The 22457-nt window shown below is 42.5% G+C and overlaps 1 protein-coding gene across 1 annotated transcript in view; it reads left to right on the forward strand.

Moving 5' to 3' along the window:
• BAIAP2L1 (BAR/IMD domain containing adaptor protein 2 like 1) overlaps positions 1–22457 on the forward strand; it is a 490712-nt gene that overhangs the window by 232531 nt on the left and 235724 nt on the right. The window contains exon 7 of the mRNA XM_086940727.1: positions 18816–18968. Within this exon, the coding sequence (XP_086796853.1) occupies positions 18816–18968 (153 nt within the window). The remainder of the gene's footprint in view (positions 1–18815; positions 18969–22457) is intronic.

Below are 22457 nucleotides of genomic sequence, written 5' to 3' on the forward strand. Positions count from 1 at the left end.
CTGCATCATCCTCACTTGCACACTTTCACACTTCCAGCCATTGAGGCATCAGGACCATTGGAAACTGCAGCTCCTAAGCCCTCAATGGCCCCTGCTGCTAGGAGACGGGCATTGAAGGATTTCTTCCTGATTTCTGATCCAGCACTTCAGCTGCACAAGGGTTGGGAGATTGACACTTGCATTGTCTCTGATTGCACAAGAGCCCAGGATCCACAAGACCTGCATTCTTAACAGTCCCTGTCTCTGCATCACTACAAGCCAGTGAGCAAGACTGGTCCCTACTGGTAATTTTCAGAGCTCCAAGCAAGTAAAGGCACTGCTAATAATGCTGCGAGTGGGGTAGTCTGCCTAGGGCGTGAGAGAACTCTCCAGGTGTTAACCTGGAATATAAATGGTCTCCGATTCAAGGGTAGGCGGAGGTTAGTACTGGAATATTTGGAGGAGTCTAAAGCACAAGTCATTAGCCCTTTCGTTTCGCCTGTCTGGCAACGGCCGTCACAAGCACTACCTCCGTAGTGCTGCGCACGTCCATTGGCTGACTCGGCCCCGCCCACTCAATGGAACGCCCCGCACCGCGGCGGAATTGCAGCCGCGGTTAAGGTGTTATGCTACAAGAAACCCATTTAAGTGAAAGTAGGGAAGTGTATGCAAATATAAAGTGGATAGAGGGCTATGCAGTCTCAGATCAAATGGAGTATTGTAAGGGGGTGGCGACATTGATTAGGGGGGCTCTGGAATTGATTTAATTGCCTCAAAAACCGACAGTTCGGGAAGGTGGGTTATAGCAACTCTAAGGTGCGCTGGTATAGTATTTAAATGTGTGGGCTATTATGGGCCTAATGTAGATGACTGTCAGTATATAACCGAATTACACCTGCTATTAGCTGGAGTCACCACTTCCATTGTTATTGGGGGATATTTTCACACCCTATTAGATCCATTACTGGATAGAACAACCCACAGGGCTAGTGGACAGGTTCAGGCACCTAAGACAAGGCAGGCCCTGAAGCATATGATTTACGAAATGGGTTTGGTGGACATATGGAGGCAGCTAAAAGGGAAAAAACGAGGGTACACCTTCCATAGTAAAAAATACTCCCATTTTTCCATACTAGATTACCTATTAGTAGACCGATTGTGGGCAGGGAAACTTAAAGATATAAATATTTTACCAGTTCATGTCTCAGATCATGCCCTGGTAAGTGTTACACTAGTGGGAGTGAGAGTAAGCTTTAACACAAGACGAACCTTAAAAAGATCAACTCTATTAAAGGCGGAGGTGTCCGCTATTGTGAGGGAAAGGGCTAAGGAGTTCTTTTTTGAGAATACCAGGTCCGCTCCCTTTGATATAATATGGGACCCCTTTAAGGCATATATGCGAGGGGTATTGCAAAATCAAGCATCATATTTAAATAAACGAACTGAACTGAAGTGTCGGGAAGGAAGAGTCTGTGAGTTGGAATTAAAGGTGCAGTCTCTCGATCCCTCCCAAAACACGGAACCCTTACTCAAACAACTGGAAGAGGCAAGACTAAATTATAGGGTGACCCTTGAGACCAAGTGCAGTGAGAAGTGGGTGACTGGTAAAATGGAATTATTTGAATATGGAGAGAAGGCCGGCGCACTGCTAGCCTGGAAGGCCAGGACCGATAGGTCACGGAATCATATTCGAGAACTAATCATTTAATGCCGAGGGAGATATTTCAAATGAGGAAGACGAGATTAAGGCTCACCTGGTCTCCCTTTTCTCAGAACTATACACTGAAGAAATTAGGCCAGAACAGGGGACATTAAAAAATTGGCTGGAAAAATTGGACCTTCCAGTCCTCTCAAGTGATGGCAGGGAGATAATAGAAGTGGAAATCACTGAGGGCTAAATTAGAGAATAAATTATATACCTAAAAAGTGGAAAGGCAGCAGACCCCGACTCTTTGTCAGGAGAACTATATAAGGCAATTGTTGAAGAAATAACTCCAGATATGGTAGTACTGTTCAACTCGATTTATAAGGGGAGGAAGAAATCCCAGCTTGATTGAAGGAAGCCATAATCACGCTGATTCTCAATCCTACAAAAGATCCGAAGAGGGCGTATTCGTACCGGCCCATCTCCCTGCTAAATGTCGACTATAAAATCTATGCTGGCATTTTGGTGGGGAGATTGGCCAAGGAAGATCCCCAGCTAAACCATGCAGACCAGCTCCTCAGCTAAACCATGCGGACCAGAAGGGATTTGTTCCCAAGAGACAGATCCAGGAACTGACCCTGTCCTTGATTGGAATTATCGATTTAGCAACCGCGCAATTGTTTACCTTGGCTGTAATTACAATAGATTCCGCCAAGGCATTTGATCACGTGTGTTGGGTAGTTTTGTGGGCGGTTTGGAATCAATGGATATTAGTAAGGGCTATATAAAGGCTATAAAAAATCAATATCAAGGACCTACAGCCAAGATTTTGGTCAATGGAGCCTAGACTGAGCTTTTTAAGATCACTAGAAGTATGAGGCAGGGCTGTCCACTGTCCCCCCCCCCCCCTCCTCTTTGACATTTATATTGAACCCCTAACCCAGCTCCTGCGGAAGGATGAGCAGATAATCCCTATTCATTTGCTAGGTTTCTGTAGCAAAATAGCCCTATTTGCAGATGATCTTATAATCTATACTTCCGACCCAGATAGAACGATACTAAGGATGGAACAACTAACTAAGGAATTCGGGGAAATCTCTGGTTATCTAGTAAGCACTACCAAAATGGAGGTGATGGCTTGGAACTTAGATGGGTGGGAAGATAGAGGGTGCGTGGAGATGAAATATCTAGGGATTAAAATAGTTAAACAAATGGTGATATCCCGGCCCGAATTTAGTTAGAGTGGGAAAAGAGATTGACAGAACCTTGCTAGATGTAAAAACCTCCCTCTTACGATCTACGGGATGGTGAACTTAATAAAAATGTCCATCCTCCCCAAATTGACATTTATATTTAACTGCATCCCGCTAAAATTCCCTAAAGAAATGCTATGCAAAATACAACGGAAAATAACTAGCTTTATCTGGGCATCTCGAGGAATACGTCTCTCATGGAAGAAGTTAAGAAGACGGCTACGTGGGGGAGGTTTAGCTCAGCCAGATCTCAAGATTTATTATATGGCATTCCAATTTAAAAACTTTTGAATACTTATAGGGGACCCCGACTCAACCACCTGGGGCTTAATATTGCGGGAAATGACAAATGAGTTCGGGACAGCATTTTTGTATAAGTTTGGAGCTCAGAAATTTGTTAGAAAGTAAGATTAAAAGTTTTAACAGCATCCTTAAATGTATGGTTTGCAATGAGGAAGATGTTAAATATAGGATACTACTCGAAATTTGCCCCTATTTGGGACTCTCCTGGTACATCGGAATGTCTAAAAGATGGCTTGGCATTACCATTGAAGCAAGCCGGGATGACTGAGTGGGCTGAAATCCTATTTGGAGGGAAACTGGTCCCCTGGGAAGTACTGAAAGCCTGAACCGAAAATAGTTTATCGAAATTTAAATGTATTCAGTTAACTTCCTGGCTCTCTACAGTACCTCGAGAGATCGGGTCACAATGGGACTTCAAGAGAATGATATCCAAGACATAAGGCCAAAGAATAAAGAAGTCTCCAAGTGGTATATGAAACTGATGGAAGCGGAAGATAGAAAATTAAACCACCCCCCCATATACCCTCTGGCAGGATGAACTCCAGGAAGAAGACCTGCAAATAATTTGGGAGAGCTCTCTAAAAATGCTATAGTCTTTAGTTACATCAGCAAATTTCAAAAGGCATCACATTTTTTTTTCTTCAATAAATAGACTGTACTGGACACCACAGAAAATAGCCAAGTTTGTATTTCATCCGATTCCTAGTTGTAACAGATGTAAAACACCAAAAGCCAATGAACTGCTTTGAATAGTTCTAAAGAATGTTCCCCATTTGACCGTCCCTGCGATTGCCACCAGAGTTTGTTAGGGAGTGGACACATGGCGAATAAATGATTATGCCTGCCTTCTCAAATCACATTCCAATTCATAAAAAATACACATATGCAAGAAAATGGGCAGTGGCCCAAGCCCCTGCATTATATAAAAATCATGCAGGATGGGATGAGGATTCTCCTCACCATAAAATCCAGTTAAAAAATCAACCTACTGCACAAAGACAGTATCCTGTTAAGCAAGAAGCTAAAAAACAAGTCAGGGAGATATTAGATCAACTTGAATATCAGGGGGTGATTGAAACAGGCACCTCACAAATGAACAATCCTTTGTTTCCTGTCTCCAAACCAGACAATTCATATCGTCTAGTATTGAACTACTGACACTTAAACACTTGTTGCAAAACATTTGAAGTACAAAACTCACACAGTGCAGCACTAATTAATAATATTGTGCGCAAAAAATATAAAACGACATTAGATATTTCAAATGGTTTTTTCTGTCAAAACATTGCACCAGAAAGCAGGTACTTGACCGCTTTCTCCAGCATGGGGGCCCAAATGCAATTTTGTTGTCTCCCACAGGGATTCAAGAACAGCCCAGGATTATTTTCAGCCAGGGTAACAGAGTTACTACAAATGTATGATGATGAGGCATTATCCTATGTCGATGACATCTATCTTACAGACAATGACCTGGAGACACACTTGAAAAGAGTGAACACCATCATACTTGGGTCCGCATCTGAAGGGTACAAATTTAACTTTAAAAAATCACGAATTGCCCACCAGACTGTCCTATTTTTAGGATTTGAATTATCAAGTGAAGGCAAAAGCCTAGCACACAACTTCTTAGAGAAGTGTGCAGTACTCCAAGCTCCAAAAACGCGGAAAAACTTACAATCAATTCTAGGTTTCCTGAACTTCGGAAGAATTTACATTCTAAATTATGCAGAGAGGGCTAAACCGCTCTACGAATTAATAAAACCTGATTTCAAACCAATTAATTGGACTAAAAAACACACAGAAATGTTACGATCATTACAAACAGACATGTTAGCTAAAACAAAACTGCAAACATGCGCAAACGAACGCAACCTTGTAATCCGAGTCATCCCAGGAACATGCGGATTTACATACCTGACCTCTAATGAGGGAGAAACTGTACCAATAGCTTACAAATCACACTTGTACACACAAGCTGAAATGAAATTCAGTCCTACTGAAAAAATTCGAACTGCGGTTCAAACGGCTGTAGCAAAAGAAAAAACCCTAGCTCATGGGAAGAGGATATCTGTTTTAACAACAGTATCAGCCCTTGAAGCAGTAACAAGACCAAGCATTTCAAATGCTATGGCATTAGATCCAAAATGGATACAATGGGTTAATTCTCTTGATACAACTGACGTGATACACACATTTGATCCCAGAATGAAAAAGCTAGAACATCTAGAATACGAACAAGAATGTCCTCTGTCGATCGAAATTCTACCTCTGGAACAGTACAACAGTGTAATATACGCAGATAGATTTGCACAACACTACGTTGTGGATAAAAAGGTTTACAATTCAGCGTGTGCGATTGTTAAAGGTCGCTGGCGCTTTGGTAAATTCTGACCGATGGTCACTAAAACTGAATCAATCAGAAAATGTACAGCTCAGCGAGCTGAACTACGAACTTTGAAGATGGCGCTTGAAAATGCAGATCGCAAGTTCCCCACACTAATAGTGTGCGATTCGCATTACTGCGTCAAATCTTACTATAATTCCATGCAGACCTGGATTAAAAACGGTTACAAAGATGAGACAGGTGGCACAATAAAATATAAAAAACTATGGGAATAAGTAGTTCTTTTACAGAAAGAACTACGAAAGACTCACGTGATACATACGCAGAGTCTTCAACGTGATGGCGTTCACGTTGCAGGGAATTCATTGGCTAACAGAGCCACAGTGGCAGCTGGTCAACCGGCTTCCGTAGCTACAAAAAAGCGTTCTAAAATACAAATAGATGGAGAAACGCTACTAGCAGTAAGAGCCTCAATGGAAGGCAATTATGTGGCGTTAACCTCTAAACTATCCACTCGGTAATGCATACATAATTGATGCTAACTCCGTTGCTTTCGCTCAAATCCCTGGAGTGGGGGATAGAGTAATTCCAAACAGGGCTTACTTGATTCAAGAAGCACACATGGGAATGGGTCTGAGGCACCAAGAGATCCTGAAATCTCTAATAGAATTGCAATCAAAATACTGGTGGCTGGGAATGAGCGTGCAAGTTTATAACTTTGCAATGGATTGTCAGGACTGCAATAGAGATTGCAGTTATGAACCGGACCAGATATCTGACCATAGCACAGTAAGACCTGCCCAGACACCTTTATTAGACAGCATTAGACTATCTACACGCAGGCGTCCCACCGGAGAAATGCGATCCCTTAAATATTAAGACGAGATTCATTTGGATGTTGCCCCACCGCTCGGCTGACGCCAGAACTGTTATAAAAGATTTGCGAGTCTTTATCGGCACATACGCAATTGGCATGCTACATTCTGACCAGGGTCCTGCGTTTAGCTCTCGAGCTTAAAAAGCGGCCATGGCTAGCATGGGCAATGCATTGCGGTACTCTAGTCCATTCCATCCTGAGGGAAATGCGGTAGTGGAGAGAAAAAACCGTGGCATAAAGCAATCTATAACAGCGAGGATATTAGGTATTAGGTTCGGGTGATGGGTGGGTCAAACATCTAATAAGTGTCCACCGTAGTCTTAACAATCTGCCAAGAAATTCTCTGGGTGGAATCACTCCATATGAACTTTTGTTCGCTACAAGAATAATTATTGAAGACCTCGGTTGTCAGACTTCAGTGGTGGAACAAAACGTTTTTTATATCAAAGATAGTTTGGCTGTTTTACAGGACTTGAATGAAACAAGAAAAAGTCTAAGTAACACAAAGCTAAAGCCAACGACCACTGAAGAGAAACCACCTGTCCCAGCAAGACCTGTCTGGATTCCAAAGATTGGGGATCTGGTCAGAGAAAAGATCGCGGTGAAGAAGGAATTTGGCCCTTCTTACAGAAAAGCAGTACCTGCCTTAGCTATCAGCGGAACAAGATCAGTAGTACTACCGCCCCTTTCTGGTAAAAAGGAGAACAGAGTTGTATCAATCGACCTGGTGAAACCACAACCATGTGTCCAATAATAAGTAGTAGGCCCAGTGGACTCCCAAGAAGTAGCAGAAGACCAAACCTTGCTACAATCCAAGAGGTTCAAACTGAAAGACTAATCACATTTGATAAACCTTCAGTGAATAAAATAGGACTATGCAACAAAGCCATGGAACTTGTGCCTCTTGAAACCCATATTGCAACAGTTCGTCAAATGCCGGTCTACAATGATGTAGCCTCAGACTACGCTAATATGAAAAAGGAAGAAGCAACTACAAAGATTAATAACAATCCTGATGCCATCCAAATAATTGACAGAACTGCATCTGGCTATTTTATCAATTTCGATGACTTTTCTGATGATGCAAGTGAACATGGAGACAAGCTAGCAAACAAAACTTTCAAAGACAAAATTACAGAACTCTTTCATCAACTTGGAGAAACATATCTGATTTCACCCTGGATTGAACTGTGGAGTGTGTTAGGTGTACTTTTCCTCCTGCTCTGGCTCATCTTAGTTTTAAGCTTGGGAAGAATGATTGATGCAAAATACAGTACAATGGACACAGCAAGTCAGAACATCAACTTGGTTCTAAAACCTCACAGATCCTCTCACATTGAAAAAAGAGAACTATCATCAGTGAACATCACAGCCATTCCTATACCTGGTGGTGTAGCATGGGACAATACTGATTACGAAATCTATGGCCCGGTTGAACTCTTGAAATATCCACACCAGTTTAAGATTTCTTTAAGTGACTTTGTATCACCTAGTACTTTCTCTGATGATTGGGACTTTGAAAATATTAATAATATGATGTCAGATTTAGAAATGTCAGCAAAATTTACAGAACATGATTATTTACAGGGTTCATCGAATTATGAAGAAATGTATTGCTTCAATCATTTTGGGCATCATTATTTGCATAAATCTGCTAATCCTAGAAATGTGTTCAGTTATAATCAGTGGGAACATTGTCCAACTCCGCCAAAAGGTAGTTCGAAAACATTTTATGAGAAATTCCCATACTTCTCAGGGTTTAATGTCACTGATCCAGAAACGTTTTATTTTAAAATTATGAATAAGACAGGAATGAAAAACATATTGACAAATACTAAACTGATTTATTCTGAATTTTTTATAAAAAAATGTCTACATTTGGTTTTGAATTTTGGAAAAACAACATTGAGACAAAAACTGTATGGGGTACAAGGATTGGCAGGTACAAGGTTTAGAATCATTATTCAGAGGCTGCATTATACCATTCAACAAACAACCTGTCTTGGCCTAGCCAAGATAAAAGATTTAAACAACCCGTCTATACCAAAGCCTATGCCTGATAGAAATAACACTACAGATGAGGGGTTAGACGTGTCCTATATTTTAAAACAAAACAGAACAAATCCTGATTAGAGAAAATGGTTGATCTGGCCCACAGACATTAATAACTGTCAAGATAGATTCCTGAACAAAATACAGGGGTTCAAACAGAATAGGCCAGACCCAAGATATTCCCAGAGACAACATCCAGGGATAATTACAACATTCAGTGTAGGAAAACTATGCCTCGAATGGCTACAGAAATCCACACTACCCGAAATTAAGCAACACTTAACTTTACTTAAAGAAGGTGCTGACTTGCAAGATTTCTTACTGGGACCTCGCAAACAGCGTAAAAAACGTTTCATATACGCCGGTATATACGCAGCTTACAACGAAGCTTGGAAAGTAACACAAATTGAAATTGCTGAAGAAATACGAGGAATTGATCGTAAAAATTTGGAGAAATCACTTTCTGTAGTGGACAATGGGTTAACGACTGTCCTCCACAATTTATTCACTGGATAGCATTGTAGAATCTGCTATTGATATAATAGAACAGGATATGCTAATGTTACAACATGGCCAGTCCCAATTATGTTCTATTGTACAGTTAGGCTGGACGTTACAAAATTTGCGTTCAGGCAACGTGCCATGGCGTCTAATCAACACAACGTCATTATTTTCTATCTTTGACCTTACTGATAAACAAATCTCTTTGGCACAAAGAGGGGCAAACTATACGGTGCTGAGCATTGAAAAACTAGAAAAATTACCATTGACGATGTCAGAACGTCCGGTCATTGAATGGATAATACATGGCACCATTACAATCCCGATAACAACTTTTCAGTTTCAATACTGCCAAAAGTATATACCAGCAGGCCTGTATGAAAGGTTGGGTAAAGGATACATCAAGTCAACCTGGAATTTGCCTTATACACATAAATGTTGGAGTGGGGGCAAGAAAGAGGTATTTCTTAGTGGTAACAACTGTAAAAAATCACTAAGCGTTACACTTCTGTGTCAAGGAATTAACTTGCATGGAGCCTGCAAAGGTTAATCAAATAACATTTCATGTCACCTGCATGGCACCCCTGCTACACAGATAGAGCATTTTTTCAGACAGCTTTCCAACGGCAGCTACGTTCTAATAAGGGACCACAGCTGTTGTGGCATGGTGCCAGGAAAAGCCTATCTCGTGAGCGTTACTTCCATGGTCACTTGTTGTATGCAAGTATTGTATCGAAACAGCAAACCAGACATGGAGGCGGCAATATGGCCTTCTTTGAATATCTCTTCTATTGAAATTGATACTTTAAGCAGAATGAAGTCTATTCTTTTACAAACAACTGTGCCTTTAACCTCGTCTAGAGAAACGTATAATTTGCAAGTTGCAAGGACAGCAGCAGAGATACATGCATTATTATCAACAAATTGGCCCGTACATTGCGTAGAAATGTTAAGTCAAATCTTAAACATGTTAGATACCAGTGGCATCGCACATGTATTTAGACAATTTTTTCGGGACTGCTAGCACCCTTTGAAGCAGTTCTTGACATCTTCCCGAATTTCGTGCATTCTGTGTTCGGCGGCCGGCCTCTCATCTTGGGACTCGTAGCAGGAATCTTATTTTTGTTCCTTCTGCTCCGATATGGCAAGTCAAGTCACAGACAAAACTCAGGCTACAATGGAAGACACAATCCTAGCAATGCAATACCGAGAGCGGATCACTAAAGTCCTCGGCTTGGCTCGGCTAAGAGATCTGAATACTACCTGGTTTCTTTCATTCAGACCAATCTGGCAAGATTGCATCCTACCTGTTCTACGATGCTTGCTTTGCGGAGAAGAATGGGTGTTAGACGTCTGTCTCACACTCCCATCAGCAGTACCTATGGATGTCGATACTTTGCTTGGTTCGGTAACGGCTCATGCAACGTGTTGTCCCCAGCGGCTAGCCATTCTGATGACTGCATTCGTTGAGACCTCACCATTACGATTAGGTGGCGGTGAGCTACGAGATAAAAGCGGCACACAGGTATAACCTTCCGTGACCATTGCTGATCTAAACACTGATGATGGCAATGCATCGCACATAAGCACTATTTCCACTTTTTCGGAAATGGCCCAACTTTCACCTACTGTTGTAGACAATTTTTTTACCAGCCTATCTGAGTTAAAGTTCTCTCCTAACAACGAGAATAATTTTTGAAATAGCGAGCACACAGCGTTCCCTGAACTTTGAATTCGGCCTTCAGTTTTGATAAACAGAACTTCTAAAAAAAACATTGGAACTATTTTTCTTCCCGAAAGCGAAGTTATTTTTTCTCCAGTTCCCAAAATATTTACCATTTTTGTTTGGCACATGATACTCTGCTTAAAGTAGAACTATTCTTAGAGAACAAGATTTCTATTTTTAAAATATCTAGATGCAATATTTTGACTTTGCACATGTACAGTCTTGTATAAATATGTGATGAAATGGTCTCGACCTTCTCTTCTGTATTAAGAGCCATTTCATAAATGTAAATTTTGTGATTCATTCAGTCAACATTCTAAATGTCCAAAATATGCATTATCTGAATGACACCACTGCTTACTAAAAGCGTACAGTACTATACTCATTTTTTCGTGTATATACCATTTCAAATGCTAACTATGTATTTTGGGGTGGGCTGAAAAACACATGCATCGTTATATGTTTAGTATTGCTTAGTATTTAGTAATGATTGACATTATACATGGAGTGGGTGTTGTGAATGTATCTAGGGCCCTAATTAGATATTCCCGATTTATGCCCTTATGTGGTTATAACAAATCATATCCTTATAAAGGCATAAGAATCATATCCATATTAAGTCATAGCCAATGCAGTCCAAATACGGCAAGGCTACTCCCATAGACTCCTAGAAAGTACAACGCGTTCTTAAACAAACCAAGCCTCCAGAAGCCCGGGAATTCCCCCTGCTTCTGTTCTGATTTGTCCTAGAACTCCTGAGAATCCTGAAAGAACTGCCAGTTCTTAGTGACCTCTTATGTCCTACCTTACGTCAAACTCGGCACCTTCCAGGTATAAATATACAGGCATCTGCCTTAACCAAGACACGGTGGTTTGGAGCAGATCGGCTATCTACTTGCCCGACGCCCTGCTGATGCGAGTGCCGAAGGAAGCCGACCCTCCCTGCTGATGCACTGAGAGAGATGCTGTCTTTTCTCCTGCTGAGAAATCCAGCTCCAGTGTTTTCCGGTCACCCTTGCGGGTTTCTGGTAGATCTAGTCCTGAGAGAGAGATACAAGACCTCCTTCATTCTATACCTAAGGTACGGAGCAGATTAGACCCATAGAGAATTCTTGATCCAGATTCTTGGCAAAAAACTGTAACTCATCTACTCCTTCCCACGTACTAGGCTTAGGTTAGGTACACTGGGGTAGGCGTATCTTAGAAACACCAGTTGAGTATGTTTAGTCATTATTTTATCATTGTATGTATTTTATCCATTTTAAGTATCTTATGGCTTAGAAACCATATAAATGCTTCTACAGAATTATTTCATAATACTCCTTTTACTGTACGCACTTTACCTTATGACCAGTATTGCAATTGTGGCAATTCATTTCTCTTGCATGAGAAAGAAGACTGCTCAATAAATAACCCTTTTATTGAAAACGCCCGTCTCTCTATTTCTCTGCATTTCTGGTGAAACGAAACATGCACGATTGACTGAGTAAAATAGCTATCTATTGTTTCCGCGACTGGAGATATTCCTTATTGCAGGGGGAACAAAGTTGTCATGTGATATGGTTGTCAGAAGCTAATCCCTTCTTGTCTATCCAGGAAAGTTAACACCTTCTTGTTTATTCGAGAAAGTTTCTAGTGACCTCTGAGCTAGCTAGCACACACAATTAAGTCTAACATATTCAATAGAGACCTAGTCGACCTCAGTCCTACGTCTAAACTATTGTTTGTTATTCCAATACGCAGAGCCTATTGGGTATATAGGAACTACACTACAAGCAAATGTACAGTTTCCTAGTTTTCAGAGACAGACATAGAAAGAAGGCAACAAAGAAGTAGGTTAAAGGATTGGACAACATTAGTAAAAAGTACAGGGTCAGGCGGCATTGTCTAAAATGATGCTTGCTCATAATTGGAAGTAGAAATCTCTTCTGGTGTTCACAATAATATTTTTTGAAAAAGAAAATGTGCAAATCAGATTCAAACGAGGAACCATTGCCAGGACAACACGAAAGATCATGGGTAGAGTAAGTGCCCACCGGAAAGCCTAACATACATGAGATGAGGTTAAGGCGAAATCTAATTAAGATAAATCTGTGGCGAGGGATTATAACTATGTTAAATAGGATGAGTCCCCCTCACTCTACAGTGGGCCCTCCAGGTACTCTCGAACCGTGTCTTTATTGATCCGGGCAGTGAGTCTAGTTTCGGACATGAATTTTTGAAATCTGGCTTTTAGGCATTTTTTTGATATAATCAAGCATTTTTCTGTGATTTCGAACAAAGTACCTAGGTCCATTGCATGAAGAGTGTTTTTGACATACGTCAACCACGGTATCCTCTAGTGACAAACAATCCACAATAATCTGTTGGGTGATATATGGAGTGCCAGAGGAGAATTGGTGCAACATTTATCTGATCAGTAATGTTGGGGATATTCAGCTCATGATGTAAATTAAAGGTAAAACAACTAATTGGGAGGCTCATTATTTTTTTTTCAAAAGGAGTTTTTGATTGTTTGTATCAACTTTACATTAGCATAACCTTATACCCAGCGCCATAAGATGTTACGGAACTTGATTTCGCCCCATATACTTTTTTAACCATATCTAAATGTCTTGAGCTCAGCTTTTTGATAAACAAGTAAATGGCATCAATGCTCTTTTCTAACATAATCCCTCGGTTTGACACCATATTGGACCATGATAAACTATGGTCAAAGGTCACCCCAAAGTATGAAAACGGCTCCTTCTGCACCACTTTACGGTTGGAAATAAAGAAGGGGGGTTATTCAGGTTTTGACCTGCAACTAAAATAAAGGACTTAGCCGTGCGTGTTTGTAAGTCCAGGCTTTGCATGAAGTTCACATAAGTATCTAGCAATTTCTGTAGGGCCCTTCCCTTGCGTGCGATTAAAACTGCATAGTCTGCGTACAGTAGGATTGGAATATGCGTCTTGGTTATTGTAGGGACGTCCAGGGTTGATACTAACAATTGGGCCTCTACTCCATTAGTATATAAGGAGAACAAAAAAAGGGGAGAGGATACACTCTTGGTGGACCCCTAGAGTAATTGGAAACCATCTGGTGCACTCCCCCTGTTGTCCTTGGCGTATGCAGGCTTTGGCCTTTGAACACAACTTCCCTATAAAAGTGATTATTGCTTGGTCTACCCGCATTTCCTTCATGATCCTCCAAAGATGGGAATGGGCAATGCAGTGGAAAGCTGCGCTTAGGTCCATGAAGGCCATATAAAAATTACTTTGTTTGGCACAATATACTTTGCTTTAAGCAGATTCAGGTTAACACATTCATCTTGTATGCCTCTACCCTTTTTAAAGCCATATTGGATCTGAATGTTATTTGTCGCTGCCCAGGCCTCCAATCTATTTAATAATACTCTGCCCATATGTTTCGCCATGGTATCTAGGAGGGACATCGGCCTATAATTTCTGGGGTCAGACTTAGCTCCCTTTTTATGGTTGGGTATAAAAATCGCTCTATTTCATGATACAGGTGGGCCCACTTTGGCTATTGCATTAAACACATGAGTAAGCACCAGCCCCCAGAGTTCACGATAAAAGAAGTCTTTTTGGGTGCCATCTAGACCTGAAGCTTTGTCACTGGTGCATTGCGCTAGGCTTTGCTTATCTCCAAATAATTAACAGAAAGCGCGTTATTGGATGTCACTACGAAATCTTCCCCCAGCGCCCGGGACCCTTCCCTTTTTCCATAAAAATGTTCTGAGGTGCTCCACCCAGGCGTCCTCGTCCACATAATTGTCGAGATTGGGATCTGTGTGTGGTTTAAAAAAAGGGGCGTTAAGCACTGCCCAGAAGTCCCTGGAATTATTTGTGGCCGATGCTTGGAGTAGTTTTTCCCAGACTTCTTCCTTCACTTTTTTTTTTAACCTATTCTTCCTATTCTTGGTATACATTAGGCAGGCCTGTTTAACCAAGGTTGGGTTTCTTGGGACGCACTTGAGTATTCTCTGTAAGTTGGTAAGTGCTTTAGTGCAGTGCCCTTTCTGTCCCTTACTTTTCATAGTCCCACCTCTCTTCGTAAGGTTCTTTTTTACTTCTATCAGAATGGATTCACAGGCCACGATGGTACTAGTTAGGACCGGATTTAAATCTAGACAAATTACAATTTCTTTCTGCCTGCTCGATATTACCCGAGGGGTGAGAACTGCCCTATCAATTCTCTCCCACTTAAGTATTATCCCATTCTTCCATGCGACGTTTGGCTTTATATGTGTGATATTGGAACCATGGCTTTCCTCCCAACACATTTGGCAGTGTACGGCTGCCTGGTTGCTAAAGCCTAGAAATGTAGCCGTAGTGTTACTAAAGGCCCCCCTTCAGGAATGCTGATGCTATTATAAAGTCAATAGTGGAACTATTGACTAGAACGGAAGGTCTTTAACGGAAGGCTGGTGATTTCTGACAAAAGGTTCAGTATCTCCAAATTTTTGGTGATAATGAGCTGATTTAATACATTACCATACTGGTTATGGCAGAAATGCACACTTCCCCCTCCGTCTTCGTCTGTTAGGCCACATATTGAGTTTAAAGCAAAGGGGCTTGAGTGTACATTATAATTGCCCATCCATAACACTCCTAGATCTTTTTTGCAAGAGTTAATTAACAAGTTTATATTTTCCTCCACTAAGGTTGCAACCATATACATCTCGCCCCCCAAAATATTGGTATAGAAATTAATACAGCATTGTTGCCATCAGGACCTTTCAAGTGCAGCATAATAAAATAATGAGAATCATTGTGGGAGGAATGTACTTTAAATCTTAAGGTATTCTTTAATAATGTCACAATGCCACCCTTTGCCCGACCAGACTCGGAGGCAATGGCGGGGGTATAATACGATCTGTAACCATCTATGTGGATAGGTCCCTCTACCCAAGTCTCTTGGAGGCATACTAAATCAAAGGTAGATGTGTGCTTTAGCCAATCTGGATCCACAGTTTTAGTCCCAGGCCTGCAACATTCCATGTGATGGCTTTAAATGTCTGTATCTTTTGGGAGTGGAATTTGGGAGACCAGACATTCAGGGGTACCAGTAACTACTGCAATTTGAGTCCCCGCCTTGGTTTTCGTCAGTCACAGGCATCCAAGTCCGACAACACCATGAATTGGTTGGAGGTTGGTACAAGTGGTGCGGTAGAAACTCCACATCTTGTGCATGTTTGGATTTCCGACGCGGGTGGAATTGAAATGTGGCCCCCTCTTCCATTTGTGTATGACTGATGCAAGAACAGTTTATAAAAAAAAGCCAAGTGATAGGTCAAATATTTGTGTTGTTGCTGTCGGCATATTAGGCAATAAGTGTAGTTGTTTTTCTTCCATAGCCGGTGTCTTAATAGTTACAACTACACAGTCCCCCAAAATAGATTTATCTTGATTGCCCAGCCAGGTAACTCTTCGTGCCATTAAGATTTTAAAGTGCCCCTCTGTCTGATTGTTGATAACTTTATGATTCCGATATCTGGCTTTGTGGATTAATTGTGTTGTGGTTTCTATATGTTCGCTTTTTAGTTCAGGGGTGTTTGCCAAAGTAACCACATAGGGACATGCGGCTGATGGGAGTTCTAACCTTGGCCCATCATAAGTCCTCTGTGCAAGGCATGGGTCCCCCGTCTTTGGGGCAGAAATACCCTGATTTACATCTTGTGGTCGAGGCTGGAATCTGGTGGCTGTCGCTGACTCTGCCGTTCGGCTTGTACTTAAACCCAGAGGTGGGTAAGCGTCCGTGATCTGGGGTGCAGTCTTTGTTGATAGGGCCGTAGTGTGCAAAAGTCGATTAGCCAGAGGTAAATCGCTTGGGCCACTATTGACTGTTCTGTTATTATCAACCTCCTGGATGTGTTGATATGGCCCTGAGAATCTACCTCTGGCCATTTCTTCCGGAGGTAACATGTCTTGATGCTGCTAGCACCTTCTTTGCTTTTTCAATGGCATCTAAACCTTGGCATATTGGGGATAGAAGCCCAGAGATTTTACCAAACAGATGGTTCAAATTCAAGACCTTTGGTGACCAGTCATTTGGCTCGGGTTGCGAGATTGCCAAGTACTAACCCTGGGCAAAGCACTAAGCTACGCCCATGTAGTTTACGAACTTTGCGCAACTTCGCACTACGTGAACTGCACGTAGCACAGTGCAAACATGCGTAGCTTAGCGTAGTTCAGCTGTCATTTTTTGCTTGCTCGCGGTCCTCAGCATCAAGTTGGCGACCGCAAGCAAGCAAAATGACATCCTCGTGTGACTTTTTCCTTGTTCGCGATCAGCAACATCAAGCTGCCGATCGCAAGCATGGAAAATAAACCTCCCAGTGAGATTCTCAACGCGGGGAGGTCAGGTTTCTCATTGCGAGTGGTCGCGCATGCTCGCGACCGCTCGCGATGAGAAACTACCAGTCCGCGTTGAGAATGCTGCAGCTCGAGTAAAAACCTACTCGAGCGGCAGAAAAGTACAGCTCGCACTGTGCAAGATGCCGTTTTCAATGATTGCACAGTGCCGGATGCTTGTCCGCACTGTGCAATAATTGAAAACAACATCTTGCCTAGTGCGAACATGCTACTACGCAGTTCGCGTAGTGCTACGAGTAGCTCACATAGTGCGAAGTGCACTTTCCGTTGCTACGTGTAGCGCTACTTCGTGAGCTACGCCCACCCTTACCAAGTACCCAACTGATGGATTTATCAAATATAATTTACACTTTCTGGGTCTCTTGGAGTTACTGGTGCAGGGAGCTTTGGCGGGGCATTTTTTTTTTTGTGGGCAGACAGTACAACTTTAGGTATTGTTTCCTCCAGCATGAGAGTGGGGGGGGCAACGCTGGTAGGAGTGACTCAATCTCACTAAGCGTCTCTCGAGTCGTATCCCTAAATGTATTGTTTGCCATACCTATCGAAAGTCTCTTCTCCGCACAAGCATTCTCTATAGCTATGGCTGATGATGCTTCTGCTAGGAATGTGTCCAAAGGTTTAAGAGTTACCTCTTCCCCTAGCGGATGCGGTGTCTTCTTCTTCTCCATCCTTTCAGCGACCTCTTCTTCGTCTTCAAACTCCATTCCACAAGATGCTAGAAAGGGGCCCAGCCCAGCTTCTTCTGGGCTCCGACTGGCGTGGTCCGGCCCACCCTTGGCCCGGGCCCATTCCCGTTTGTGTCCCGCGCAGCTTGAGCGTGGCACACTTTTCAGCGTGGGTCCTTGGCGCAGGGGGTGAAGGGAGTTGGAGTCTCCCCAGCACAGCTCTCCCCAGGCAGAAACAGATCATTGGCGGCTTACACGACCACGGGAGCGTGGCGCGCTCTACAGCGGGTGTCCTTGGCGCTGCACTCAAGTAGCTTATCTTTTCAGTATCCCACACATTAAAGACAGAGTACATTGTTATATTAACGTAGTTCCTCTGGGCTACTTTTATAGACCATCAGCAAAAGATCAGTTAATAAGTAGATCACATGCTTCATTTAAGACGAGGTCCAGAAAATGTGATTCATTCTGCATCTTGACCGCCATGATTGACATCGAATAGATTTGCTGCTTTAGGTGGGTTGGAGGATGTTGATTGACCAACAGTGTCAATAGTAGGGACTGTAGCTAGCAACAACATTCTGAAGTTTTTTTCCCAGCTACAACTCAGTTACGGTAATCTTTGACTATTAGCAGCGATCTAAATGATAAACTTTTATATTTGAATGTGGCCATTATATGCTCAAAGATACGTAATAGTCACAATATTAATTTCATATCACAGTTTTATATTGTATTGCGACAGGAAACATGGGCAACAAAGCCCATATGTATATATATATATATATTCATGGTTATGCTTCGTTTGTGTTTTGTGGTCACTCTCAACTTTTGGTCAATCTAAGATGACCTTGCCTGGTTTGCACTAGCTCTGAACTGCACTGTATTTGACTTAAAATTAAAAACAACCAATATTCAAGCATTGATTATTGAGTTTGTAGTTTGATCCATTTTTGCTTATTTTTAATGCAGCTAAAGTGTGTAATCTAACTAAATTGTGCTCCGTGATGACAATAGTGCCTCCCACACAAGTAATATTTTCCATATCACCTTAGCAGCTGATTTTACTTCTGCTGTGTTCCTTTTTTTCAGTATTTGCAAACCATAACGTCTCGGCAGAGTGATATTCAAAAGTTTATTGCAGAAGGGTGCAAAGAGGCATTGCTGGAAGAGAAAAGGAGATTTTGTTTCCTGGCTGACAAACACTGCAGTTTTTCCATTCATTTGAACCATTATCATGTACAGGTCAGTGTTAAACACTATATAAGTCATTCATTTTTGTTGCAAAATATGTACTCACTATTTTGAATGGCAAGCATGGCTTTAAGGATTTTTGCTTCTCAATTATTCAAAATACTACAATAGTAAAGTTGCAGTTAGTGAATTGGTAGTGCTTGATAACACTATGTACTGATATTTTGTGTGTTAAAACAAAGGACTGTACCAAGAGAGCTCTGTGGCAGTTTGGGGGTCAGAGTGGTTCTTATCAGGGAATTATTTGAATAAGGGGGCTCAAGGAATCATTTTGCAGCTAAGCATTCACATAAATATATAAAAAAGCTGTATGTTCTCCAACATTGAATCTTTCATAGATTCTCTTGTTTAAATTTTAACCATCCGCGTGCTGTCACTTGTCACATAGAAGTGTACATATAAACTCATTTAACATTGAAAATAGCCTTGGGCTACCTGTTGTCCACTTCATTGTGTGACCTAAAGTCCAGCTAGTGTGGTGGAGAAACAAAGATCTCCAAATCCACCTCAAAGTCGTAGGTGCTCAGATTTTCTGCATGTCAGGTGATCAAAGATAACCCCAGACCTCGCACTCACTGACTTTTTACATTTATTTGTTTCTGGTCAGCTCTACTGGGAACTTTCAGCTCATTCTACAGCTGGGTAGCAGAGCCCTAAGATTTTCTTTGGATTCTTATGGTTACACACCATCGAAGTAGAAGTGCCTTTTAAGAGCCAGTGAATTTGTGGAGCAAAGAAGGTTTATAATCACTTAAGATGTCTGCGCCCTGGTAAAACTGAATTGCATTTCAAGACTGTTTGGTATGGTTTCTATGTGCAATGATGGGCAGACAACTCCTCCCTTTCATTAAAACTCCCTTAGCAGTTTAGTCCCTCTTTTTTATGTTAATCAAGCTCATCAGTGTGTGTATTTTCACCATATTGTTTCAGTAAATATGTTTGTTTTACAGGTAAGTAGCTTTTATTAATGATCAAATTGATTTATACTTTCATTTTAGTATTTACTGCTTGAATCATTCCCCGTCATCGAGATGGAAGCTCCATCTCGACGACTGGGAATGATTCCAGCATGTGAATCTATGAAAGTTCCAATACTGGAGAACTACAGTTACAGGTAAGAAACGTATTTCCTTTCAATGCATGTACAGCTGTCGCCAATGCATTTTGTGGGGGGATTATTTACTCATTTACGAATGTCTGTGAGAAAATTACAATGTATCTCATCAATATCCTATTATACATAAACAACACCTAAGCAAATCCTCTTCTTGTGTCTGCCCCAAGCACATATATTTAAAATGGAACCAGTCATAATACACAATATTTGTCTGTCTGTCTTGTCCTTTCCTTTTCCTTCACCATAATGCAAAGATAAGTTCTGTGTTCAGCTGTTTCATTCCACCTCTCTGCATAGTCAAAAATGTTGTGCATCTGTTTAGTGCATCTTCTATGTTCTTGTTTTAATTGAATATGCTTTGTTGAATACCCTCGCAGCGTGTTTAACATTTTTGCCTCTTTCTTTCTTCTTTTCTTTTTCTTTTTTATCCTTGGTAAGGTTTTCCAGCTTTCATTATGTAGTCAGGAAGCCAAAGAGTTACTGTATACATTTAATTTAGGGCCAGGGGCATGGGGGGGGGGGGGGATCCGTTACACCAATAGTATTGATACATTATCAGTGTGATACCTATCAGAACTGTCTACCATAATGTAGCTTGAACCAAGAAATGGAAAAGAATGCAAACCCTGCATCGGGAAACCTTAAGGTTTTTTATTAGACCCCACCCACTCTATTAGTGGCATGCTTCGTTATTGGGTCTCAAACTGGTCCCTAAAAAACAGGATCGCTCAACCATATTCCAGGGAGCATTTTGAATATTTTCTCAGCCGGGGTTTTATTGGAGTTAAAACCCTTGAAACTTTCCATTTTATATTAAAAAATATGTCGGTCTTTTAGCAGTTATTATAATTAGACCTGGGCGAAGAACTACGCTCCGTTCGCAGAGTTTGCGGAGTTTCGGCAACTCCGCGCTCCGCGGAGAACGCGAAGTTGTCAAATACTCCGCAAACTGCTGCGTAGCGTAGTTCTCGCGCGCTCAATAGCATTTTCGCGTGCGCGAGGATGCTTGTCGGTAAGATTGAGTTGCCGAACACGCAGAAACTGCAATCTGGCACAGAATTACTCGCGAACACGTTAGTAGTGACCGGAAATAAGGGGACGCGAGCGGGCGGGACAAACCTCATGGATAACTTCACGCGCTACACATCCCGAGCATGCAGGCAATCAATCAATCAATCAGGATATTTGTATAGCGCGCTACTCACCCAGAGGGTCTCAAGGCGCTTGGGGCAGGGGGGTCCGCTACTGCTCGAACAGCCATGTCTTGAGTTGCTTCCTGAAGCAGAAGTGGTCTTGGGTCAGGCGGAGGTGGATGGGAAGGGAGTTCCAAGTCTTGGCTGCCAGGTAGAAGAAGGATCTTCCTCCCATGGTGGATCTTCGGATGCGTGGCACGGTGGCGAGGGCATGGCTGGTCGATCGTAGCTGGCGGGTGGGAGTGTAGAAGGTCAGGCAGTTGTTGAGGTACCTGGGGCCCAGGTCGTTGAGGGCCTTGTGTGCGTGGGTGAGGAGTTGGAACGTGATTCTCTTGCTGACGGGGAGCCAGTGAAGGTCTCTCAGGTGTCCGGAGATGTGGCTGTGTCGGGGGATGTCCAAGATGAGTCGTGCGGAGGCGTTCTGGATGTGTTAGAGTCTTTTCTGGAGTTTGGCTGTGGTTCCGGTATAGAGGGTGTTTCTGTAGTCCAGTCGGCTGGTGACGAGTGCCTGTGTGACCGTCTTCCTGGTTTCGGTGGCGAGCCATCGGAAGATCTTTCAGAGCATGCGTAGGATGTTGAAGCATGATGATGAGACGGCGTTGACTTGTCTGGTCATCGAGAGGGAGGAGTCCAGGATGAAGCCCAGGTTGCGTGCGTGGTCCGTTGGTTTGGGTGCGCTGCCCATGGCAGGGGGCCACCAGGAGTCGTCCCAGGCGGAGGGTGATGATCCAAGGATGAGGACTTCCGTCTTGCCTGAGTTCAGTTTCAGGCGGCTGTTCCTCATCCATTCGACTATGTCTTTCATCCCTTCGTGTAGGTTGGTTCTGGCGGTTCCTGGGTCGTTGGTGAGGGAGAGGATCAGCTGGGTGTCGTCGGCGTAGGAGATGATGTTGAGGTTGTGTTGGCGTACGATGGCTGCGAGGGGGCTCATGTAAACGTTGAAGAGGGTGGGGCTGAGTGATGATCCTTGTGGTACGCCGCATATGACTTCGGTAGCCTTGGATCTGTACGGGGGGAGGCGGACTCTCTGGGTTCTTCCGGTGAGGAACGTGATGATCCACTCCAGTGCCTTCTCTTGGATTCCGATGTTGCTGAGGCGCTGCACTAGGGTGCGTTGGCAGACCGTATCGAATGCTGCGGAGAGGTCCAGGAGGATGAGGGCCGCTGTTT

The sequence above is a fragment of the Lissotriton vulgaris genome, chromosome 10 (genome assembly GCF_964263255.1).
Source record: "Lissotriton vulgaris chromosome 10, aLisVul1.2, whole genome shotgun sequence".
In the NCBI taxonomy this organism is placed as follows: domain Eukaryota; kingdom Metazoa; phylum Chordata; class Amphibia; order Caudata; family Salamandridae; genus Lissotriton; species Lissotriton vulgaris.